At 41.6% G+C, this 23,250-nt stretch overlaps 2 protein-coding genes across 4 annotated transcripts; one reads left to right on the forward strand and one right to left on the reverse strand.

The window, feature by feature from the left end:
• Positions 1 to 840: 840 nt before the first annotated feature.
• rtn2a (reticulon 2a) lies at positions 841 to 13,425 on the reverse strand. 3 transcript variants are annotated; one of them, XM_062385121.1, is made up of 10 exons: positions 13,340 to 13,425; positions 11,821 to 11,874; positions 10,817 to 11,401; positions 9,801 to 10,010; positions 5,113 to 5,320; positions 3,971 to 4,109; positions 2,201 to 2,270; positions 2,060 to 2,106; positions 1,898 to 1,956; positions 841 to 1,568 (listed from the first exon to the last, which is right to left on the reverse strand). In XM_062385121.1, the coding sequence occupies exons 1-10, from the start codon at positions 13,368 to 13,370 to the stop codon at positions 1,493 to 1,495; spliced, it is 1,479 nt and encodes a 492-aa protein (XP_062241105.1). In that variant the 5' UTR covers positions 13,371 to 13,425; the 3' UTR covers positions 841 to 1,492. The 3 variants fall into 3 exon arrangements, with proteins under 3 accessions (XP_062241105.1, XP_062241107.1, XP_062241108.1); XM_062385123.1 differs by lacking the exons at positions 9,801 to 10,010; positions 10,817 to 11,401; positions 11,821 to 11,874; positions 13,340 to 13,425 and adding an exon at positions 7,746 to 7,957; XM_062385124.1 differs by lacking the exons at positions 9,801 to 10,010; positions 10,817 to 11,401; positions 11,821 to 11,874; positions 13,340 to 13,425 and adding an exon at positions 5,749 to 5,858.
• A 2,635-nt stretch (positions 13,426 to 16,060) lies between these two features.
• On the forward strand, positions 16,061 to 21,668 carry ppm1na (protein phosphatase, Mg2+/Mn2+ dependent, 1Na (putative)). Its single transcript, XM_062385111.1, has 6 exons — positions 16,061 to 16,772; positions 17,818 to 18,389; positions 20,247 to 20,364; positions 20,455 to 20,569; positions 20,673 to 20,736; positions 21,502 to 21,668. The coding sequence occupies exons 1-6, from the start codon at positions 16,367 to 16,369 to the stop codon at positions 21,562 to 21,564; spliced, it is 1,338 nt and encodes a 445-aa protein (XP_062241095.1). The 5' UTR covers positions 16,061 to 16,366; the 3' UTR covers positions 21,565 to 21,668.
• The last annotated feature ends 1,582 nt before the right edge of the window (positions 21,669 to 23,250 follow it).

Raw genomic sequence — 23,250 nt, forward strand, 5'->3', positions numbered from 1 at the left:
CAAAGGGCTGTGGATAGATGCACTTTATGAATGTGTGTGTGAATGTGTGAACGTAAAACTGTACTGTAAAGCGCTTCGAGTGGTCATCAAGACTAGAAAAGCTCTATATAAATACAAAACCATTTAACATTTACTTTCAGAAAGGGCTCTGGTTCGAGAAGTAAATTTTCGAATTAATTTTCTTCATTGACGTTTCAGTAGTAGCGATTGGACACTCATTGGACACTCTTTTCCTCCTCTCTAAATAAATTTAGCTGGCCTGATATTCATGCTTGTGATTAACATTTCCATGGTAATAGAAAGCTCAACCAATCAGGGACGTTGCGATTACACCTGAGGATTGTGGGTAGTGTAGTACTTCTATTTGTTGAATAAAACACTAACTAAAACATGTTCTTCTTACAATGTAGTTGATATCCCAGGAATCTGTGGCTTCTGGTAAGTCTACCTTGGATGCTTCAAATATTATGGTTGATCATTCAAATCTCTATTCAGAAAATGACTTCCGTAACCACACTGTGGAGCTCTACAGACCAGATTCACATGACGAGCATTTCCCCCTGACTTCACGCTCTGGATGAGGGGTCAAATTATTGTTATGAACAGGATTATGTTGCAGTGCTGTGATCCAGGTTAATAAGTCATCTAAATACAGAAAATCTGACAGTGTTTTCATTTCACTGCTTCCCACCCTGAGCATGAGGTCAGAGGAAAATGGCTGCCGTGTCCATACATTCAATGAAGAAACGTGAGAAAACACGACCAGGAGAAAATGAAAAAGATCAAGTGAGTGAAAGTGAATGTTGGTGCGGATGAGAAGAAACTGAAAGTTTTAGAAAATAAAGAAGAAATGCGACTTTAATTGCTCGTAGGTAATATTTCAGCAAGCGGTATTTCAGGAATTCCACGCACACAAACACATTCATACTTGCATACACACAGATAAACTGTCATGAGAATGAATATGCATCTACAAAAGTACATGTGCCGACACATGCATTCTTATTTGCCAGTTCTATGCTGCCATGAATAATAATGACCTGTTATTTTATCTCAACCCTTGAAAACTGACGTCCCTTTTCTCAGGTGTCAGTGTGGGAACTCCCTGTTTCTGGTCTTAGTACCTCATTTGGACTAAAGCTCAATCTAAGACACTTATTAGTCATTTTTTACATTTTAAAAACGAGTGTTTCCAAAGATGGTCACACGGGACGAGCTGTGTCGTCTCTGACCTCAGCAGCAACAGTCTCATCCAGAATTCATTCACCTTGATTTCACCTTGATTCATTTTAACCCTACCCCAACCTACGACCCCATAACTTAAATACAGTTAGAGTATAAAGTACCATGCTCATCGTCATCGTCCTTTTAAGTAACATCCCTTCCCCCAGTCTCTGGAGCTCTGTTCTCTGAGCACAGACTGCTGGGTAAGACATCTGAGTGACAGCCTGTAACTCTGGGAGCTTGTCTGAAAGTTCTTGTTCATGAGTGTTTACTGGGAATTGGGTTTGGTGCCACCAGGAGCTGGGTCGGGAGGAGGGCCACCGCCTTGGGCAATTCTTACAAAGCTGTGGAGGAGAAAGAGAGGAGAGTTCAGCGCTCGACCAATTAGGGATCGTCCAAATACCCCCATCGTGACTTCAGCTGTACAGTAACTATAAATGTGATTGTTGACAAGTGTTCCTGCAGAATCAGGAAGGAGGAAAATTCAATCAACTAAGTTAGCTCGTTTTTTTGTGTTATTTATGAATATATTCCATTCATGACTTATATATGAACCTGGTTCCAGACTTAATTAAAATGCATTGCTCTAGTTTTCTCTTACAACTACAAGTGTGGGTTTTCAGACAGATCCCATTGATGGCACCGTTTTACCAGCAGATGGAGCCATACTCACATGTCCTTGATGTTGTCCACTTTGGCCTGGATATTTGCAAAGAACTTGTCCACTTGCTCCTGTGAGAGAACAGAAACAGCCAAAAATGTCATTCAATTCAAACGGAGGGCAAATAAAGAAATTCAAGTTATGATAAAGATAATGAAGGGACGGAGGTATCACCTGGCGTTGTCTGTAGAAAAGTGGCAGGGAAAAGAGAGCAATCACACCTGGTGGAGAGAGAAAAGTAGAGAAGATAAAAATGATACAGAGACTCAGTGGGTTAACAGATTGCAGATTTCCAGCAGGTAATGGTTTCCTTACAGATGATGAACACGGTAAGGCCATTGCACAGGGCTCCCAGGAACGTCACAAGGTACATCAGGACCAGGAACTAGGACCAAGAGAAACAGAAACAGAGACTCAGCTGCAGAAAGTTAGTTTAACTCCCATCGATGATCCGTCCAAAGATCAAGAAAACGCTGCAGCCCTGACACATGTGGTTCTCATTCTTTCAGGAAGCAGTAAATCAAGCTCGTGTTCGTCATGTAACTGCACCCTGTCAGACGGCCTCATACAACACTCAATAAAAAGATCCTTCACTGACTTCATTTACTTTTTGATGATGGAAAGTTGCTCCAAGTGAACAACTCCCAATATAGTTTTATATCAGGGGCTGGGTGTGTGGGGGATCCAGTGTTGCCCTGATATGGGACAGCCCTGTCTCTGATGCAAAGAGACCCCAGGCCATCCCAGGCGTTTCTGTGCACAGCGTCCAGTGTGTCATGGTACATACCGGACAGGTCAGGGGCCGGAGGTTCAGGGGCTCAGTTACCTCACACTGACTTGACTGATTCACTGTGAACTGCCTGTCTGCTCTAAAACTGCTGCTGCTCATTACTGTGAATATATTACAGGTCAACTGCTGCAATATGAAGTGCAGTCACCTATATGGTTCTTTATAAATATACATGTATTTAGAATTGCATGTCAAATTCTACATCACATTTCAAATTTACTTCACGACACAATTTGGGATATCTGGATTTTACAGGTTGGAGTCAAGAGGATCCTTCAGATATTTTACATAAATTAGATATTGACGCTGCAAGAAACGTTTTCCACATATCGCTGCGTCCTATAGGACTTTTCTTGTAATTGAATAGAATTAATGATTGCTTCACACTTAAACCGTTTTTTTTAAATCATTAGGGTATAGCACTGTAACGTTTTGTTTATGCTATATAAAGTTTACTATTATTATGGACATGACTTTAATCTTATATTTATTTACAAATGTATGAACATAGGGTAGGAATGATGTCATCATGATGTCAATATGAAGTCAATACGACATCAGTGTTTTAACATCATTATGACATTACATTATTACAATATAAACATGTTACCAGTGCATTAATGGGGAACATACAGCACGTGCACATGTATGCAAGTGTAGTAAGTAATTTTCACAGATCGTATGTTAAATGATACCCAGCATATTACACCAATGACTATAAAGAATAGTATAGATTAACTACATTACGAGTTTAATAAGAGTAAATTGCTATCTTGATTACAAATATGCACATTGAATATAATGGTCGGCATCATGGCATTACGATAATTTGTACAATTTGCCATTTTAATTTACAACAAAATGAAACCGCTACAATTAATGGCTGACTCTAAATCACCTGACCTACAGCCTTAATGTGTTTTTTAATATAATTTTGCAGATGTCGTTTCATCACAGGTTATTGACAATTACAGAATTTTAGGAATTAGATTCTAGGGACATAACATTAAGAATTGTTTAAAGGCAAACAAAACAAGTTTTGCAAAGCTGAGGTTGTGTACTGTGAGAGACGGTTGGCATGGCAATGATGGAGGGAGGAAGATGACAGATGATGGAGAGAAATAAAAGAAAGCAGAGACGGACTGATGCTTGAGTTAATGAGGGGTAGAGGCACTGGACAGAGGGAGGCAAATCTTTAAGGACAGGTGATTAAGCGAGTAAACAAGTGCCGCCTACACACACAAACACAAACCAACACACACTGATACACACTGACACACACTGGCTTGGCTCACCTTGAGGGAGTCAAAAAGGTTTCCCACGAAAACAAGTCTCTTCAGAGTATCAACAGCCGACAGCGTCATGACAATGGCTTTCTGCATATAGAGTTCAGCCTGTTCTCCACTGAAACTGATGTCCAGGTCCAGGTACGACCTGGGAGAAAAACGAGGTGACAAAGAGACGACAGGAGAGGCTGAAAAAGATTTAAGTATAGACGATAAACACAGACATTCTTTCTCCTGCCTCTCGGTAGAATTGATTTCACATTCTTCCTGCACGGTTTAACAAATAATGATGCTAAACGACACAGTGATTCATGATCATTGGCTTCAAACCCAAAGACAAATCTCATCCTGTAGCTGCTTCAGTGTCAAGAGATCAAGAGCCGTAGCTTTTTTAAATTGTGCTGGATCACCACCAGCTTTTTATAATCCCTTTAGTTAGTTCTACAGTTGTCTACTTATTAAGGAGCACAAAACAAAACAATGCATAAAAAGCCAAACACAGACACATTGAAACAGCATGTTTCTTATGAGCCTTATTTAAACACCGATTTAAATGTATGAACTTCAACATAACCACAACTTTGCAAACAGAACCCCCCCAACCAAATAATAACCAATATTACTGGACTATTAATAATTCACAATAGTAAAATAAAGAATAACATCTGTTATTTATATATAACCTTTTAAAACACAGCTACAAAGTGCTGTGTATACATAAAAACAGAACATGTTGAAAAACATGCCGCCTGATCCCTTTTCTGCACCACAATTGAATGGGTTCTTCCCTTAAACTTTCATGGGAATCGATTGTGTAGTTTTTGTATAATCCTGCAAATTCACAAACACAGACAAAGCCTCCTTGGAGGTTATTAAAAAAAACGACTCAAATGTTTTGAGCATTGATTCAACCTGGGGCAGAGAATCCATGTCTGATCTTATCAGGCAGCGCAAAGTCTGAGGTCTCTTACTGCAAAAGTCACCAAGAACAGTGCATTTCAAAATGAGCTTTGCTGACTGAGGACTTTGGATGAATGAACTCAGGCACCTTGGTTTAGAAAAAACAAAAATTTATTGGGGTAGATCCAAGGTTATGTCGTTTTTCTCCTCCCTGTTAGAAAAGGAAGTGTGCACTGTCCTGTTCAACTTACTTGAAGGGGTGGACGCCATCGCCCCACTTGAGGGCGTGGAGGACGTGGTAGTAGATGCGCATTGAGATGGTGACGCACACGACAGCCAGGGAGGCTGTGGAGAATACGGTGATGATGCTGAGCTGGAACAGGGTCAGCAGGCCCACCACCAGCCCTGTCAACACCATGCCTGTTCGCTCTGTGTCCTTCCAGTAGATCAGGTCCATCACTGAAACACAAGGAATTTAGGTGGATGATGAAAGAGTGATAGAAATAAAGAAAGGTCCCCCCCCAAAAAACAGGGATGAAGTTGATTTTAATAACTGAATTTCATTGCGAATGAATGAAATGCAGAGATTGAACCAGGGTAGCCAGCATACTGAATTATTCACAGGCTGAAGGCACCGGATCCATCACCACACATAAGTAACAAGGATAACACTCTAGTAGAGTAGAAATTCGTTCGGTAGATTTTGCGTCATCCTGCAGACAAACAAACCAACCAACAGACGGGCTGAAAACCTTAACTCGTAAGCAGAGGGTAAAACAAATAATCTATGTTTAGTTGGGTCTTGAATTCAGGCATTCGGTTTTCTAGCTTTGCACATCTGACAGCATTGTGAATCACTGCCAGGACCAGCTGCAGCAACATCCCACCTCAGCCTCCTCAGCTTCTGGAGGATGGGTGGCAGGAAGACGGACGGAATAGGAAGTGGATGGGAAGCGAGAGCAGTGGATCAGGGAGTGGATTCAGCATTCAGCATGAAGACAGACACACAGCAGCTAGAAGGACACGTCAGGCTCCGGCCCGGGCTAAATTTAGCCCTGGGATGAAAGAGGTGTAGGATAATTTAGACTCAGGCTTTTAACAGCACCTGCTGACAGACGTCAGACCCTCAGACGGCCCTTTTCCACACCCTGTTGGTTTCCCTCTCCCTCTGTCACCCAGCAACAGCTGCTGTGGAGAATGAGGCTTCCATAGAGTCAAGCTTAACTAGAGCGGATCAATTTAGTATATACAGTAGAATATGTACTTATATAGCTTGACATTTTTCTGCTTATACAACAATGAAGGAATGTATAGCACACGGCCGTTACAGTAGTTCTGTTGTCTGGGGATTAATACCCATGATGCCCCTAGAACACACCCACGTGACGTATGTCATTACCATTAACCACATGTAAAGATAGATGACATGACAACTCTCCAAAAGTGAAGCCAAACTTTCTTGATTGCCCTCTAGAGGCTGACTGAAGTATAGGTTTAAATCCCGCCTCCTCTATATTACTGGATGGTACATTTCTGGTAAGTTTGGTTTTAATTAGTTCTTTGATTTTGGGAGGAAACGGAGGGAAGTGGAGACGCGTCGTCTATCTTTACAGGCTGTGATTCATGATGATGTCACTCCGGGACGTGGTTACTCAGCACATGGAGTCGGGATAGGTGACTAATTTGATGGGAAAATGAGAGAACACTGGTGCTGGAAGGGACAATGTCCATGGAGACACACATGGGGCGGGGGGGGGGGGGACCATTTCTACATTCACCAGTGTCCAGTGTATTGAACTACAGACCGGCCCACACTCTGCATTCATCCTTTCGTCACCCAGGATTTTCTAAACACAATGGGGTGGAGTTACAATGCAACAGCTCTGCAGCAGACATGTACTACATTCTTTTTTGCAAAGCTAAGCTCAGCAGCTGCTGGTGGTGGTAGCTTTATTATTAAACATTGAGATACTAGAATAGTTATTTTTCTTCTCGTCTTGTTTTTGGCAAGAATTCATTTTCAGTTTTTCATTAAAGTCCCCACATATGATCATATTCAAATCCTAAAGTTAACAAGCTGCTAAAATGTAACACTTGTGTATTATTAGGTGTAATAAATATCATAGCCTTTAGGTGCCTTCAGGGTCAACAAGATGTTCTTAGTGTGACCTTTAGCTCAACTCAATCTGCTGTATTCATATTACTTCATGTGGGCCTAATGTGCAGCCCTTTTCACGATTACAATATGAATCCTTTAATTTTGTTCTATACTACATAAAATGAACCAAAGGGGGAGCAGTGCATGAAGAAAACAATGATCCAATCAAGCAATGGACTGACCAGCCAATAAGGAAATAAATTTGAGTTTCTACCAACCAACCATGACCCAATTTCAATATCCATTTCACTTGGCTCACGTCGTGTCAGATCATCCGGTGGTACTTGAGTCAGAAATGTGAGAGAATCCAGCCAAGATATTACGCACAACAACAATAATCTGCAAACCCCATACCCAAACATCAGATGTCGGCATCCTTTGAATGGCTGGTGCTAATTTAAATCAAGGCAACCGATACGGAGAGACTGGAGCTGACGGAAGCTGCCGTCTCCAGAGACCCTGCTCGTGAAAGTGATCAGAGACCGAGTGAGAAATCCTGACGGCCTTGAACTTCTCTCTACTACAATAAAGGCACACATGCTGGAGAGTTTACTACTAAAGAGATGATTTCCACCTATTAACATTTAACTTCTCTGTGGTTCTCCTCTCCTGTCAGCCACAGCAGATTGCATTAGCTGACTGACATCACATACTCTAACATCATCGACGTATGTGCACACTGTTGTCTCAAACTATCCTCTTTTATCTTAAAGTCCAGGGTCTCACCTTTACTGGCCATTTTGGTCGTTGCTCCAGTGTTTCCCCCTCACGCCCTCTTGTCCCTGTCTCTGTCCTGCTGTGCTCCCCTCGTCCCTCTGAGCTGTTTTTGGCCACCCCTGCTCACTCAGCAGTCCAAAGGCCCAAGAGCCCAAAATAATCTTGTTTGCGGCACCGCCCACCACGCTTCAAGACTCCAAGAGCTCCCCACATAAAGAGAGGATTCACGGCAATCGCACAAAAATCTCAAAACCACTCGACCTTCCCCCTGAAAGCAAACATTCACTCTTCAGAAGAATGAATTCATCGGGTAGCTTTGAACTTAAAAGGTTATATAAGAGCTGTGTGCATATTTATGTCTCATGCGACAACTGAAACAGGAGAAGCAAGATTTAGTTTCTGCTATGTCACCAATACAAATCGTTCGGAGCCTACAGCTACACGGGTGGGAGGGAGGGGCTAGCAGGGTCTAAAGCCCCCCCCCCCCTGAAAAATCGGAGGCCCTCCCAAAGGAACTATATGTATCCAATAAAAATAGAATACAAATATACATAACTGAGAATGTGTGTGTGGAGTCTGTATGTAGATCTCCCACAGATTGGCGTGAGGTTAATTGAAGACTTTAAATTGAGTGGAGGTGTGAATGTGAGAATGAATAGTTGCTTGTCTCTGAATGTTGGGCCTGCGACACGCTGGCAAACTGTCCAGGCCGTGCCCTGCCTCTTGAAACGCGACCCTCAAAAGGATAGGGGGGGTTACATAATGGGTGGATGGAGTTATTAAATAACTATATATCATTTCTTTGGCTTTTATTCTCATGATGATGACGTTGACCTTCTCTGCTTGTTCTGTGATCCCTTTGATTGGTTTGCTTGTATCATTTCGTGTAAGACGTAAGCAGTCCTAGCAGTTTATAGTCTGCAGTTTTGACTGTGTGTGTTCTAGTGTGTTTAAACCAACTAGCAATAAGTTAAATAGGTCGAGCTGATCCTTTACTTATCTAAAAATAGTTTTTCTCTTGATAGTTAAACATATTTTACTGTTAAAAGTTCCAAGAGGAGCTGTTGCCTGTGAGTTGCAATTTAGTTTTTCTGATTTCTTCATCGGTTTGGAGATCTGAGGGAAAACCACTGAATGTTTTTGTATCTGTAGATTTGGACGAGACTTACTTGACCTGTTTACCTGGACAATAAGACAGTAGCATGCAATTACCAGCTGAAATGCACGGATTTAGATTAGAAAAAAAAAAAAACATCAAGCAGGATTTAGTATAATTTCAAAAACTTTAAATGCAAATGCTAAACTTATACATGTTGCTCTAAGAAACATGTTTCACTTGATAAGAGCTTTGTCTGTTCAAGAACTTTACTTGAGGAAGATAGCTTCTGGTACTTTAACTATAAAATTAAACTAAAATTATACCATACCATAGATAAAAAAAGAACAAGTGTTGAATAAAACCTAGCTATCAATACCAGAAAAAAACACGATGTTCTAATAGGACATGCGTGCTATTTATTCAGGACACCCTAAACTCTGTCATCGCCTTTACCACACATCAATCAACAGTCTGGGGGTTTACTGCCCCCCCCCCCACCCTCACATCAACTAAAATAAGACTGAGCTCCACACTGACTGAAGGTCCACTTAAAGTGCCATCAAGCTGGAAGAGTTTATCTTTGTCTCACTCACTCCTTCAGTGTCAACAAAGTCCCATTATCCTGCATTTAAAACTACACACACACACACACACACAATAAAAGAGAGACAGGTGTGTGTCTGTAACTGTAACACACTGATATCAGCAGTGAGAGTTACTAGGGAGACAAAATGGATGTGCACCACTTCCTGGTTTGAGGTGGGATGAGTGGGGGGGGGGGGGGGGGGGATTTGTCTTCTTGCTCCTGATGGTCCATCCTGAAATCTGATATTTTCTTTATTTAAAGTATTGATCAATGATATGAGCGAGAGGATCCCACTCAGCAGGAGAAGGAGGATAAAGAAAGAAGGACAGAGGAGAGGGGAGGAATGAAGAGAATGTGTAGATAACGTGGGGGTATGTACCTGCTATATGGATGCACACTGTCAGGTCCTCTGATAGCTTAAGTGCTGAAAACCAGTGATCGCTGACCAGCTGTTCCTGAGAGTTTAGACTGTCGGTACCAGGAGGCGAGGGCGCCGGGCCTCTGGGTTGTCCAGATGTGAGCAGCTTGACTGAGATGGTCTCTCTGATGACGGGGGACTCGGGCTCAGGGGTCAGGGAGGCTGCCGCTGCTGGGGAAACAGAAAGTGATGTCATCATCTCTTCTGACTTGAACATTCTCAGCTTAATCAAAAACTTTGATATTAAATCAGAAGTGTTTAGTCGGAAAAAACTGTTTTTGTAGTTTAGTAGTCCTTTCTTATATATTCCTTATTGAAAGCTTTCTTACAAAAAGGAATGAGAATTATTATTAATAATTATATACTGTTTTATTTATTTTTTAAATCCATAATATCTCATTTGAAGGTTTTGACATTTTTTCATGAGTGTTTTCTCTGCATTTAATTATTTAAGGTACAGACCTCAGAAAAACAGACTGGGTATAAAGATAAAGTGAATAATTCAAAATTCTTCCTCATACATGAAAGTATTTTCATATATCTATATGAAGAAACCTAAATATTTCCTCATAGACAGATCATAAAATACCTCTGATTAAAAAAGGTCCCACAGAGTTTTGCCGACTAATACTTTACTTTCTTAATTATCCTCCACAACTTGCTTCCCATAATAATTTGTCATAATTTCTGTGTCAGTGCCTCATCACATAAAGTGCAGCTATATGAAAGATCCTCATAAATCAGTTGTAGTCTGCATTGATGCTTACAGGTTGAGAAGAGGGAGGAACCATGAGGAGGGGAACATACTGGCACAAGATTTGTGGAATCATCAGCTCAGTCCTGAAGAATCCTCTGAAAATATTCTCAACCAGATGCCTCTCAGACTGAGGGGGATACTTTAAATCGACAGGACCGTGCAGCCCACTTGAAATGATGCATGACTTGTTAAGAAGCAAAGACACTCAGGTTTGTCTCACCGTCCAGTAGCTGTGTGGATCTCTGCTGCTGAGAAGACAAGGCCGGAGAAGGGGGCTGGACGATCTGGGTCGTCCTGCTGTCGCCCTCCTCTCTTTGGATTCCTGTGTCTCTCCCCTGAGCCTCCGTGTCCAGATTTTGGGGCGAGGGCTGAATTGTAATAGTCTCAGGTTGTCTGTCCTGCTCCCTTTCCATCCGTCCAGCTGCGCTCGCCATCCTCATCTCCTCTCTGCTTTCTGACACTTCCTCTTCCTCCTCTTGGTTGAGGAAGACTTGAGGGTCCCAGTCTACATCGGGGGAGTCCAACAGTGTTTCCAAGGTGTCCGTGCGGATCAGAGTGATGCGGCTTCCCCGTGGGCCGGCCCTGCGCCGGTCGCGGTGGTGACGAGAGGCTCCCACCGACTCTGCCTCTGCGATGGCGATGTAAGAGAAAGTCAGCTCGTTGGAGGTCTGACGCGGCGTGCCCCAGATGGACGGGGATGAAGCCAGTCCATCGTCATCATCTGGACCTCCGTCTTCATCATCCTCGTCTTCAGACCACTCCCTGGCTGTTTGCAGCTCGTACATCTCCGACTCCTCGTTTCCGCCTGAATGGAAACAGGACCGAGAAAGATACGGGGAGTGAATACACAAAAGTATAAACACTGGGTGGGGAAGTAAATCACAACACTTACTGATTCATTTAATTGCAGAAACTTACAGTTGGCTTATAAGTTCTGAGTGGTACAAAGAGTGGAAATAAATAAGTCAGTTGGAACCAGCCGAGTGTGTCATTTGATCTCTGGGAGAAAAAGGTGTGTGACATCTAAAGAGGAAACCCTCTTTGATTTGTGCACAAACAATAACCGCTTCCTCTCAAACCTGTGGATCTTCATATGAAAGGAGTTAAACAACAGAGGACCGTGTTCGGCTGAATTCATTTCACAGACTGTTTGAAATCAAAGATGTGTCACAAAGCATTTAAGTAATCCCTTGTATTTTAAGTTTTGTGAGCGTGTGTTCATACCATCGGTGCACGGAGGCGTCGAGTCTGGAGTGGACGCCACAGAGCCATATTCCTCTGCAAGAAAAGAAGATGTTATTTGAATCTACTCATAAAACCTGCTGCAGCCAAACAAACAAAGTGTGTTGTTGCTGCTTCCACTTGAAACAAACTCATTCCTCTCACTGTCTCACATTCATCTAAATAGTGTGACTCAAAACTCTCAAAGTAAATGATGGAGACAAACTCAACAAACACTTGAGCACCTTATTCAGAGTAATTTCAAAACTGAGCTTAATATGACTGAATATATCACAGAAAACTGTAGACATATTGTGATTGACCCAAATTAGCCAATGTTACACCTCCTTAATATGCCTGATTTCTATCATCAAATTCCAGTAATTATTCCCTGAGAAAATGCTGAAAATGCACAATCTTCATCAAGAATTCCTGGATCAGCCACTTTATCTGATCTGCACCAACATTGAATGGAAGCTTCCTTGGCCCATGTCCCTTCGTTTCAATACGTTTTGTTGAAATCCTTTCAGTTGTTATCTGTAACAACTGAAAGTTTGTAATCTTGTTTACAAACCAACCCTAAAACAAACGGACAGGGGTGTAAACATGACCTCCTTGCTATTCCTTCTTGGTGGAGGTAATACGATAAAATCAACAACTTACACTGCAGCACCTTGTTCAGATTCATTCAAAAAGTTATAACAGGGAACTGAGCTTCATGTGATTGAATGACTCACAGAACAAAGTAGAAAGCGTATCCCTGTATTTCATGTAGAAAAATATTGTCAATAATCCAAATCAACAAATGTTACACCTCAAAACAAAATAAAAATACATGGCATTATACATAATACTTGTATTTTATAGTTATATATATGGTATGTATAATATACTACAGTACTATAGTATATCAGCTACAGATCACTGGAAGAGGACATGTTTGATTGCACACTTAAGGTCAGTGAATCTCGCCAAAGTGGCAGGAGTAAGGGCCTACACTACATTAGATAGCCAAATGATATTAGCTAATGCATCAACCCAGGCTGAGCAATGACTGCAGCATTATCTCTACTGTAAATAAATATGAACCCATGCAAATACTCATATCACTGCCATTCAAATGAAGAGAATATCAGGTGAATGTTGAGGCAGAAGGATGAAATGAAACACAAGCATGGAAGAATAACAGAAGCCTCGAGACAGGAATAACTTGCATCGTAGAAATAACTGCTCGCACAAATCCACACAAACATCTGCAAATCATCAACGAGCCGTTGTGACGGTTCTGCATCTGTCCGTTCAGCCATTTGTTTATTAAAGGCTGAGGCAGGAGAGAGGGATGGAGAGTAGGCAGGAAGAGGAGAGAAAGAGGGGGGGGGGGTGTGTGGGCTAGCAGCAGTTAGCAAGGAAACATGATATGAGCTGGAACATGCATGACGCTGGTGCAGTGAGAGAAACCAATGCAGACCTCTCGCACAGTAGCAAACAGCAAGAGGAGAACTAAAAAAAAAAGCAGACTCACGGCAGTGGGAGAATCCTAAAACCTGGCCCATACTCCATCAAGGCATAGCTGGGCCCATCCAGTCTGGAAGACCCCCCCCCTCCCTCCAATGCCGCCAGCAATCAAACCCTGTGGATGCACACACTCCCTCTCTCTCTCCTCCTCCTCCTCCCTCTGTTTCTTGGTCTGTTGAGCAGCCTCCTCCTCTCTCTCTCTCTCTCTCCTGCCCTCCGCTCTGTCACTCAGCAGCCCCACCCTGCCTCGCTCCAGCATCCTCCCTCCTCCTCTTCCTCTTCAGCTGCTTGTGCGTTGTGTGACTGCCGAAGCGGTGTTGGTGGTAGTGTACACTACAGCAAGAGAGAGAGAGAGAGAGAGAGCGAGAGAGAAGTATGAGTGTGTACCCAGTGTCTGCCTGAGCTGGTTGTCATCGCCCATTCATGGTTTATCTTTGTCTGTCTCCCTCATCGTGTGATTTCATCTCTGGCTCATGTAGCCTCAGGCTGTAAGAAAAGCAGTTATGTCGTTAATAATGTATAATGTATATAAACACTAGTATATGCGTACATGCATAAGGTCCATCGTTACCAGAATGAGGTTGGTCAGCTTTTAATATCTTTTAGATTTACAAATCATTCTCCAAATTCCTATAAGTAATAATCATAAGAATGATCAAAATAATAATAATAATACATATTACAATTAATATCAATTTCATTATTAGATTGATGATGAAAGTTTTAACGAAAAATGATTCAACTAAAAGTATTTTTGTCACAGGAAGTGAGGCCTGTTACATCTTATGGTCACATCTTTAAAATGTACTGTTGTGACATGTGTAATCTGGAGGGTTTTAGTAATGTCAATGTGCAGATTATGTGGGTTGATCACCGGTTTAAATACCAAAAGAAAATACTCACAAACAAAAGGAAGTGAGTCCTGTGCAGCAGTGAAACATAGGGGGCAGCAGTGTTCATCTGTAAAACTGATGCTGCTCCACTGTTACATGATCTAAATTCACTGCCTCACAGTTTAATGATTCTACCGACCATTCAAGTGTACACACTTATAAAACAAATGTAATTGAATCATATAAAACAAAACATGAATACAAACATTTTTCCGGTTTACTCTGTAAAATAAACGCTGATAAAGATTCTTCTGTAAAAGGTTATATTGCCCAACCGGAAAAAAATCGATCTGGCTCCTTTTTTTGCTCTGGCTTGTTCTAGAATAATTAGAAGGGACACAAAATATATTGGAAACATACAACATGGCCTCTGTTTTCACCATATCTTTAAAATACTGCCTCTTCCAGTTAAGAACGTACATTTTTTAACTCAATTTGAAGATTTTCAGAGTTGGAGCAGGTGTTACATGTTGTCAAAACTTTTTACAGTATTGCATAATAAGTAAACTTGATGCCATTAGGAAAACCAATAATCTGCCATGTTTGAAGGAATGAGTGTATGGGGTTCTGTTAGGAATTATATAGATCTTTTTATACATTTCACTACACATTCAAGTCATTAAAGAGAGACAGACTCTACCCGTCCTCTGGCCACTGTATCAAATGTAATCAAACAACTCCATACTCATGATAAATCAAGAGATGAAGAGAAGATGCAAGAGAGGATGCACTTACTGTGTCACTCAGTTTTTTTGTGTTTATGGTTCTGGCAGAGACAATCATCAGCTTATAAAAGGTTTAGTCCTTTATCAGCAACTATAACTGGATGGGAACCAACTTAGTATTCCACATATAGTCCTTAACACTATTAAATCACAGTGGCTGCATGTAAACCAGGTCAGCGGCTCCAAATACACAGCAGTTAATGAGATAAGGACACGACAGGCTGGGACCACAGGGGATCGACGAGTCACTGAACCAGTACAAGGTTTGAGCCTGTGTGTCGACACATGACACAACTATTAACTCAGAGAAATGACTTTTTATTCCATCTTTTAACTATTCAATTAAAAATTGCTGTTGTTTGTTTTCTTATAAACAATTTGTTTTAATTAAGGCGATATGTGCATTTTAATTTTGCCCCTTTTATTCATTTTATTTATTTTTCACATACAAAAGCAGGCACTTAAAATGTTCATGTTGTTGTAAAGTGCAATAGTCCGACAAGTATTAAAGCGATTAAAGGGAATAAAATTTTGATTTCGAGAATAAGGTCATAATATTTTATTTAATTACAGTTGTTATATTAAGGGAATAACAAGCTAATTTCAGGCTAAAAGTCATGTTAAACATTAACATAAGTATCAGGACTTTGAAAATATTGTAAAAGAAACTGTGTCTTTTCAGAAAGACACACAGCCACACAGACTTATATATACGAGTGTGTGTGACAGGTTACTGTTGGTAATAATGTGCTGTGGAAGTTTTTCAAGAAGCAATGACATTGTTGGTAATCAAAGGTTTGGATCCATATGTATATATATATATATATATATATCTATTTAGACTCCACTGACTGTGAGATACCTCTGTGTCTGTGTTGTGTAAAGCGTAGTGCTCATAATCCGTGTGCAGAGACATGTCATGTAGGCCACCTTGAAGGCCAGGTGATTATCCAGCAGTGTAGCAGAGACAGGGCGACAATCAGTGAGAGGCAGTAGGTGGGGCAAAGCAGAGGGATGAATCTACAGAAATAGATGGACCAATAGAAGAGCAGGGCTGATACAGGAGGGCAACTACAGAGAAGGAGGGAGACACATAATCAGAGAGCTGGACAGAGAAAGACGTTTTATCCTCTATTCTCAAAAACAGGACAGAGGACGGATTCTATGACTCCACAAGCAGGCTGAGGGAGGCAAATATGGCTCTGATCATATTAAACAGAAAAAACAGTTTAAAGTTGTTTTCATTTAACAGGTTAATTTTGAGTGTAAATTATCTTTGTTCACCTGCCGGAGTGACACAGCTCAACTGCTGAGCTGGACCTGCTGAGGAAAACACAGGGCCGGAGGAGGGGCACCAGGAGGAGAAAGGAGGCGGCCAGGTCCAGCAGGAAGCTTGAGCACAGGCTCCGCGGGGTGATGAGGACGGCCAGGCGGGCGAGCAATGTGGAGGTGCCCTCCTTCCTCCGGCATCTGGTCAAAGAGACAGAGAAGATGGTCACCTTCTTCTTCAAGGGAGGGATCAGGGAGGCAGGGTCTGGGGAGGAGGACAGTCTGGACGAGGAGGACTTCATGCCGAGCCCGTACCTGGACCGTCCCAACCTGGAGAAGCATGTGTCGGAGGGGGGGTCGCAGTCTGGGATGAACTATGCTGAGGCGAGCATGCAGGGCTGGAGGGCTCAGATGGAGGACGCTCACACCTGCATGCCCCAGCTGAAGGGGGAGCTGACAGAATGGGGGTACTTTGCTGTGTTTGACGGACATGCAGGGTCAAACGTGGCACAGTACTGCTCCAGGAACCTGCTGGATCACGTCCTGGCAACAGGTACAGTACAGGAAGTGACCAATGAGATCAGTGTAATTAATATGTAGCACTGAATGTTCTTTAGTTATTGGGTGTGAGGGAATCACATCTACCTCTTAAATACATTCACTGTTAGTCACTTTGGACAGAATCATCGAATTAATAAATTAAATGTAAGGCATACAATGTTTTAATTGAACAATAAATAATGTATACTGTGTTGCTATTAAGATTTTAGTGTATTATATTCAAAATGAAACAAATAATGATCGACTATAATGAATTGATGTAAAAAAAATGTCTCTGCTTAAGCACAGAAACAGACTTGAAACGTGAACAAGTCTGATTACGAAGTGATTCACAGAGTGATTAAGAAGGTTTAAGAGGTCAAACAGGTCAGAGGTCAAACAGGGCGGGATCAGAACAGATCGTCACTTTTGACGTTTAGTCAGACGTCAGGTTTCACACCTGACATCTTGAGGAGTGAACTGAAAATCAATCTGTCCGTCCATCGTCTACGCTTCACGTCCTTCTTAAGGGTTGTGGGGAACCAATTCCCGGTTGAAGGAAGGGTACACCCTGGACAGAGACAGAATCAAAATTCAGATAAATATAAAAAAGAAAATCAACAATGACAAGTTCATGAAAAGCTTGACTAAACTCATGATACAGCTGTTAATGAGACACTTATTGTGTTTCTTAGATAAATACATTTGAACTGTGGGTACTTTTCGGTTATGAGATCTCAACCTTACTACGCTATTTAAAGTGCCATGAAACATTGTGTGTTGTGATTTGGTGCTTTGTAAATAAGAATGAATTAAAATTGAACGGCTCAATTTCAGCACAAGTTTCTCGGTGCTCTTTATAAAATCAGAAGCCTGTGTCGGCCGTGTTATTGAACTGAGCCACAGTTAATCCAACATCTTTGCAGTGTTGGTTTCAGTTCTCTGACCCCAGCACAACGCCTCTCAAATATATTTCATGTACGTGGACCACCTGACCAACATGGCGCCACCAGAAACTACAGCATGTGTGTAAAATCTTAAAACTAAATGGTCCACAGGTGGGGTTAAAGCAAGCGAGGACCCTGAGCAGGTGAAGGAGGGGATCCGGGAGGGCTTCCTGGACATCGATCGCCACATGCACAAACTGACTCGCCAGGACAACTGGGAACGAAGCGGCTCCACTGCGGCGGCCGTCATGATCTCACCACGTTACATTTACTTTATCAACTGTGGGGACTCGCGCACTCTGCTCTGCCGCAGCGGCCGGGTGGTCTTCTACACGGAGGACCACAAGCCGTTCAATCCCAGGGAAAAGGAGCGCATCCAGAACGCCGGAGGCTCGGTGACCCTGCAGAGGGTCAATGGCTCGCTGGCCGTTTCCAGGTCACTGGGGGACTTTGACTTCAAGGAGGTGGACTGGAGGCCGCAGACTGAGCAGCTAGTGTCGCCGGAGCCGGAGGTGTACGAGCTAGAGAGGACGCCTGAAGACGAGTTCCTAATCCTGGCATGTGACGGTGTGTGGGACGCCATCGGCAATGAGGAATTGTGTGCCTTTGTGTGCAGCCGTCTGCAGGTGTGCGATGACCTGAGAGAGATTTGTACCCAAGTCCTTGACCTCTGTCTTTACAAGGTGAGACATGGGCCACAGAACATTAATAACGTAAAAGTGCATGGATAAGAGTAAATCAGGAAAAAAAACACACAACGGTTTTGATAAAAACAATCTGATATTTGTAAAATCATTAACCACACATGGGGTTTCACTCAGCTCTTCAATCAATTAAGAAAATAATCAGTAAATTGTCAATTAATGAGGGAAAATATTTAGGGACAATCCCAACTACTAATTATAAGAAAGGTTGTTAAAGCAGGGGGGAAATATATTAAATATCTAAATTGTATCTTCAGATTAAAACAGAAAAATATATCCCCCGTGAATACTTTTGGAATATACTTAAATATTTGAAACCGAACTCTGATTCTTATTTCTCACAAGCACAGATTACGGTCCAGTCATTATAAATTGAGCTGCTTACTTCCTGTGCATGTGTGTTCATGTCATAGCTCAGCAGAACTCCCTCTGGTTTCTCATTGGACTGTGCTGTAGGAGACAGGGTTACAGCAGGTGGGTTCATGAATGGGAAGCTTTACATTAAGGAGGGAGAGTAGAGGGCTGGGTCTCAGTGAGGAGGAATTACACTGAGGTTGTTATGCAAGTGTTTTCTCTCCTGTCTTCGTAATGCTTGTTAGGAACCGTCTGTCTATAAATAAGTGTATTAAAGCATCTAGGGTCACGGGGTGGGAGGGAGGTGCAGCTACACGTGGCTCGGATTAGGACCGAGTGTGTTCTGTACACACAACAGCTCAGAGGTGTTATCCTGGCTGCTATGCATTTCACCTAAAAGGCTTAAAGCACCTGCTGGAAGACTGCATGTCCCAGTACATGATGAACATCTCTGTTTGCATCTCGGATGTTATGCTCAATGGAGGGAGTGCTTTAAGAAGGGATTTAAAAGTAGAACCAGATGCAGCACTGAAAAAAAAAAAAAAATTATATATATATTTATTGGTTTTATACGGGGGGGGGGATATATTGGGGGGGGGGGGGGGGGGAGAGTAACCTAACCCCAGAGCATGTTGACCAGCTCTAAACATATCCAAGCACTAGCTTTGCATAGCCTACATGCAAACAACAGTGAAGCATAGCCTACCTCTGTTTATTTCAAAGTTTATATTTTAAGTACACTTTTATTAATTCTATTTAATTTACAATTTATTTATTGTTTAAAAGTAGCCTAAGTGGCATACATTTCTTAATCTGTCAGTTTGTGAGCAGTTGACAGGGACTATACAATAATAGGCGCATGTTTTTATTTTTTTTATTTAATGGCTGCCTGGCAGTCATTAAGTTAATGTTAATATTTGAAATAAAACTTGTAAAGCTCTAAGTGAATTTGACTATGTTGTATTTGAAGGTATGATTCAACAGTTTTCCATGGTCCAGTATTTAAAAAAAAGAAAATCAAAAGAAATCGTAATATCGAATCGCAATACCTACAGAATTGCAATACATATCGTATCACCACCTAAGTATCGTGATTTTATCGTATCGGGAGGTCCCTGCAGATTCCCGTCCCTAGTAGTCATTCCAAAGATTGGGGGCTCATGGCAGAGTCGTAAGGAGTCAATCCTTGATATACACAGTTATACTGATTTAAGATAGAAGCAGAATTTTAATGTAATAACTGGTTGGGAGCAGAAAATGTAAACTTTTTATATTTAAAATATATGATGTGCAATTTATACCCTAAATATATAAAGAAAGTAAGGGTAGTGAACTGAGGGAACAAGTTCAATATCTGCCTCTGAGGGGTAGTACAGTAAAGGTCTACAGCAGCATGAAATGGAAAACAAAAAAAGGTATAAATACTCTCACTACTTTCTATTAAAAGCTGTTGGACTGATGATCCTGTGTCTCCCTCCTCAGGGCAGCTTGGACAACATGAGCATCATCATCATCTGTTTCCCCGGCGCCCCCAAAGTGTCACAAGAGGCACTGCAGCAGGAGGCAGCGCTGGAGAAACAGATCGATGTGAAAGTGGGAGGTGAGTTATTTCAAACCTCCAGCACAAAACACACCAACTCTCTGTTATCTCCCGTTACTTATATATTGTTATGACTATCTCCCTTCACAGAAATTATCAAGATGATGAGGTCAAGAGATGAGGACCCTGACCTTCTTTATGTGATCAAATTCCTGGCCGCGGAGGAGATGCCAGGACTTCCACCAGGAGGCGGCATCACCAGCAAGTGAGTCTGATCAATCACCCCCTAAATAACACACAGATGATTTATCATGGATAAATAAATGGGAACCCTTTGTAATGTGTTAACACTGATTGTTTCTTTGCAGACGAGAATGTATTATTGCTGCGTATCAGAAACATATCATGACTGTTAGACCCCAGGAGCCTATGGTAAGATACACTTCATTCAGTCACCATATGATAATAATAATAAATTAATGTTCAAACTAAATTAATGACATCTTTACAAATCAACACATTTGAGGAGCCAGAAGAAGAAATATTTAACATTCTTGTAAAATCTCTAAACTTTTTAAAACTACTACCTCTTGTAAACTTTAAATATGGTGACGCCTGCGAGCTAGTTCTGGCAGGCAACTCGAGCTGCGCTGCGCCAATCACGTGACATACATCACGTGACATACATTATGTGACATACCTCAATCTCCACAACCATCTATAATACACACCCACCTTATCAGGTGGTCTATTTAACAAGAGAGACATTTCCCATCAACCCCTCTTGCTCGCACTGCTGCTGCAGTATTGCTACCTGTTGCTTCAGTCCCTCCACCACCCCAGCATCCACCTGTAGGCCCAGCATCCACCTGTAGGCCCAGCATCCACCTGTAGGCCCAGCATCCACCTGTAGGCTCCAACGGGGGGTTACAAGTATTTGCTCATCACTCCCATCATTACTGTGTAATCATATGGGGGAGTGATTAAGTTGGAGCCTAGACGCCAAACACTAAATCTGTTGTAATAAATATATTACATGATCAAACGTGAGTTGTCTGACAGAACTAACATTAAGTTGCACCCATACTTCATTAAACATACATTCTACTATTTGTTGCATCCTCCTCAAACATGAAGTTATATGAAGAAAGCACAGAAGTTTTGATAACAGCTACATTTCGTCTTGTGATATTTCAGGACATCGAAGGATCGGTGGAGGACTCACCACCGGCTTCACCATCTCCCCGGAGACCAGTTTAGACACCGTGTTCATTTTAGATGAGCAGTAAGCTAATGAAAAGTCTTCATGTAAATTATTCTCTTTGAGTTTTTTGCTTTCAGGTGAATAAAAGTCAAACTTAATTGAAAAACCTGCTGTTGTTGTGTTTGATAATATTTTACTCTTACAGGCAGACACTGTTGGATTTGTATGACATGAGGCCGCTCACTGACATTACTGTGTGATACTGTACACAACATGCAAACACCAAAATAGAATTACAAAAATAACTTGGACTTCATGTGAATCGTAGTCTCGTGATGGAGCTCCGGTTCTACCAGTGAACATTTAGTTGGCACAACGCTGCCAAGGAGCAAAGGTGACCTGGACCACAATGACGTGTTACTGAAACATGAACGTTTGCCATGAGAGAAAAAAGAGCCAGAGGAAGAGACACAAAATGATGCACAGAGGGTTGGAGAGGGAGATACCAGGGGGAGGGGGGGGGGACTAAGGGGAAAAGGAAGAGTCATTCCCAGGAATTAGGACCCACAGCTCATTACACGTGCACGTTAGAGTGGACGTGTGATGTGCTGCATCAGCATGTGAGTTAAACGCTGTTCCCCTACAGATTTCTTCAGCCTGATGAAGCCCACTGACACGTTGGTCCCACTATTATTAAATATAAAATAATAGATAGATCTTGTGCATAAAAGGAATCCATCACCAGTGGGTTTGGTCATGAATCTTGTTGTTTTCAACATTAGTTTTTTGATATTTAGAGCCACTTATTTTTGAATATAAAATACAAGTTGTGAAATGTATAGTGGCTCCTCTGTTAATAAATTCCACAAGTATAAGAGTAACTTTAAAATGGCTGTTCTGAGATCAAGTTTATCATCATCAAAAATACTTATAAATGTATTTTTGGGAAATAATTTCAGCTCTTGATAAAGCAGATTTTCTTAGGTTTGCTTATGAAATAGATAAATTGTGTTTTTTCTAAAAAAGGCAAGAGCTCACAATCTTGATCTCTCTTCTTTTGGACACATCTCAAAATATAAAGGCTCTCTTTAAATCTGCACGTTTGTATTTGAATGAAGAGTCTGCACAAAAATATGACTTTCAAATGCAAACTTCCAACACGTGCAAGCAAACACATCACTGTCAATACAGTCTAAAGTCAAATGAGGGTCTTTAGGGGGCTCTCGTCATGTGTTCTTCAGAATGTGTTGCCAGTGTATAGTGAGGCTCAGCACCTCTGTATTAACTCTCTGAGCAGAGCATTTATTGGACAGTGTCCTTGTCACATCGACAAGTCAGACCACTCAAATATTCAACGGAGACAGAGCTGCTCTGTAAACGCTTGAGGACCGAGTCAAAGAAGAAGTGGACACGGAATAAAGAAGAAAAAAGGACGAGCGGCGAAGACAAGAAAAAGTAAGTCTGTCTTTGGGAGGGATTTAGATGAGCAAGCAACCTGTCAGCTGTTTAGTGGTCAGTGCTGGTCAGACGGCTCCTAAACTAAAAACTGCTGTGGGTTGAAAACCTTTTAAAACCTGTAAACCTTTTATAGGAACTTTAGTAACAGAAATATATTTGCTTTGATTGATAGGCATTTTCATCTAATGTTTTGTGAGTCTAATGTGCTGACACATTCAAATCTAGACTTTGACTTAATTTAAGTGCTGCACCGACAGGGTCTTTTATACGGGAGCCTAATACAA

The sequence above is a fragment of the Platichthys flesus genome, chromosome 4, assembly GCF_949316205.1.
Source record: "Platichthys flesus chromosome 4, fPlaFle2.1, whole genome shotgun sequence".
NCBI lineage: Eukaryota > Metazoa > Chordata > Actinopteri > Pleuronectiformes > Pleuronectidae > Platichthys > Platichthys flesus.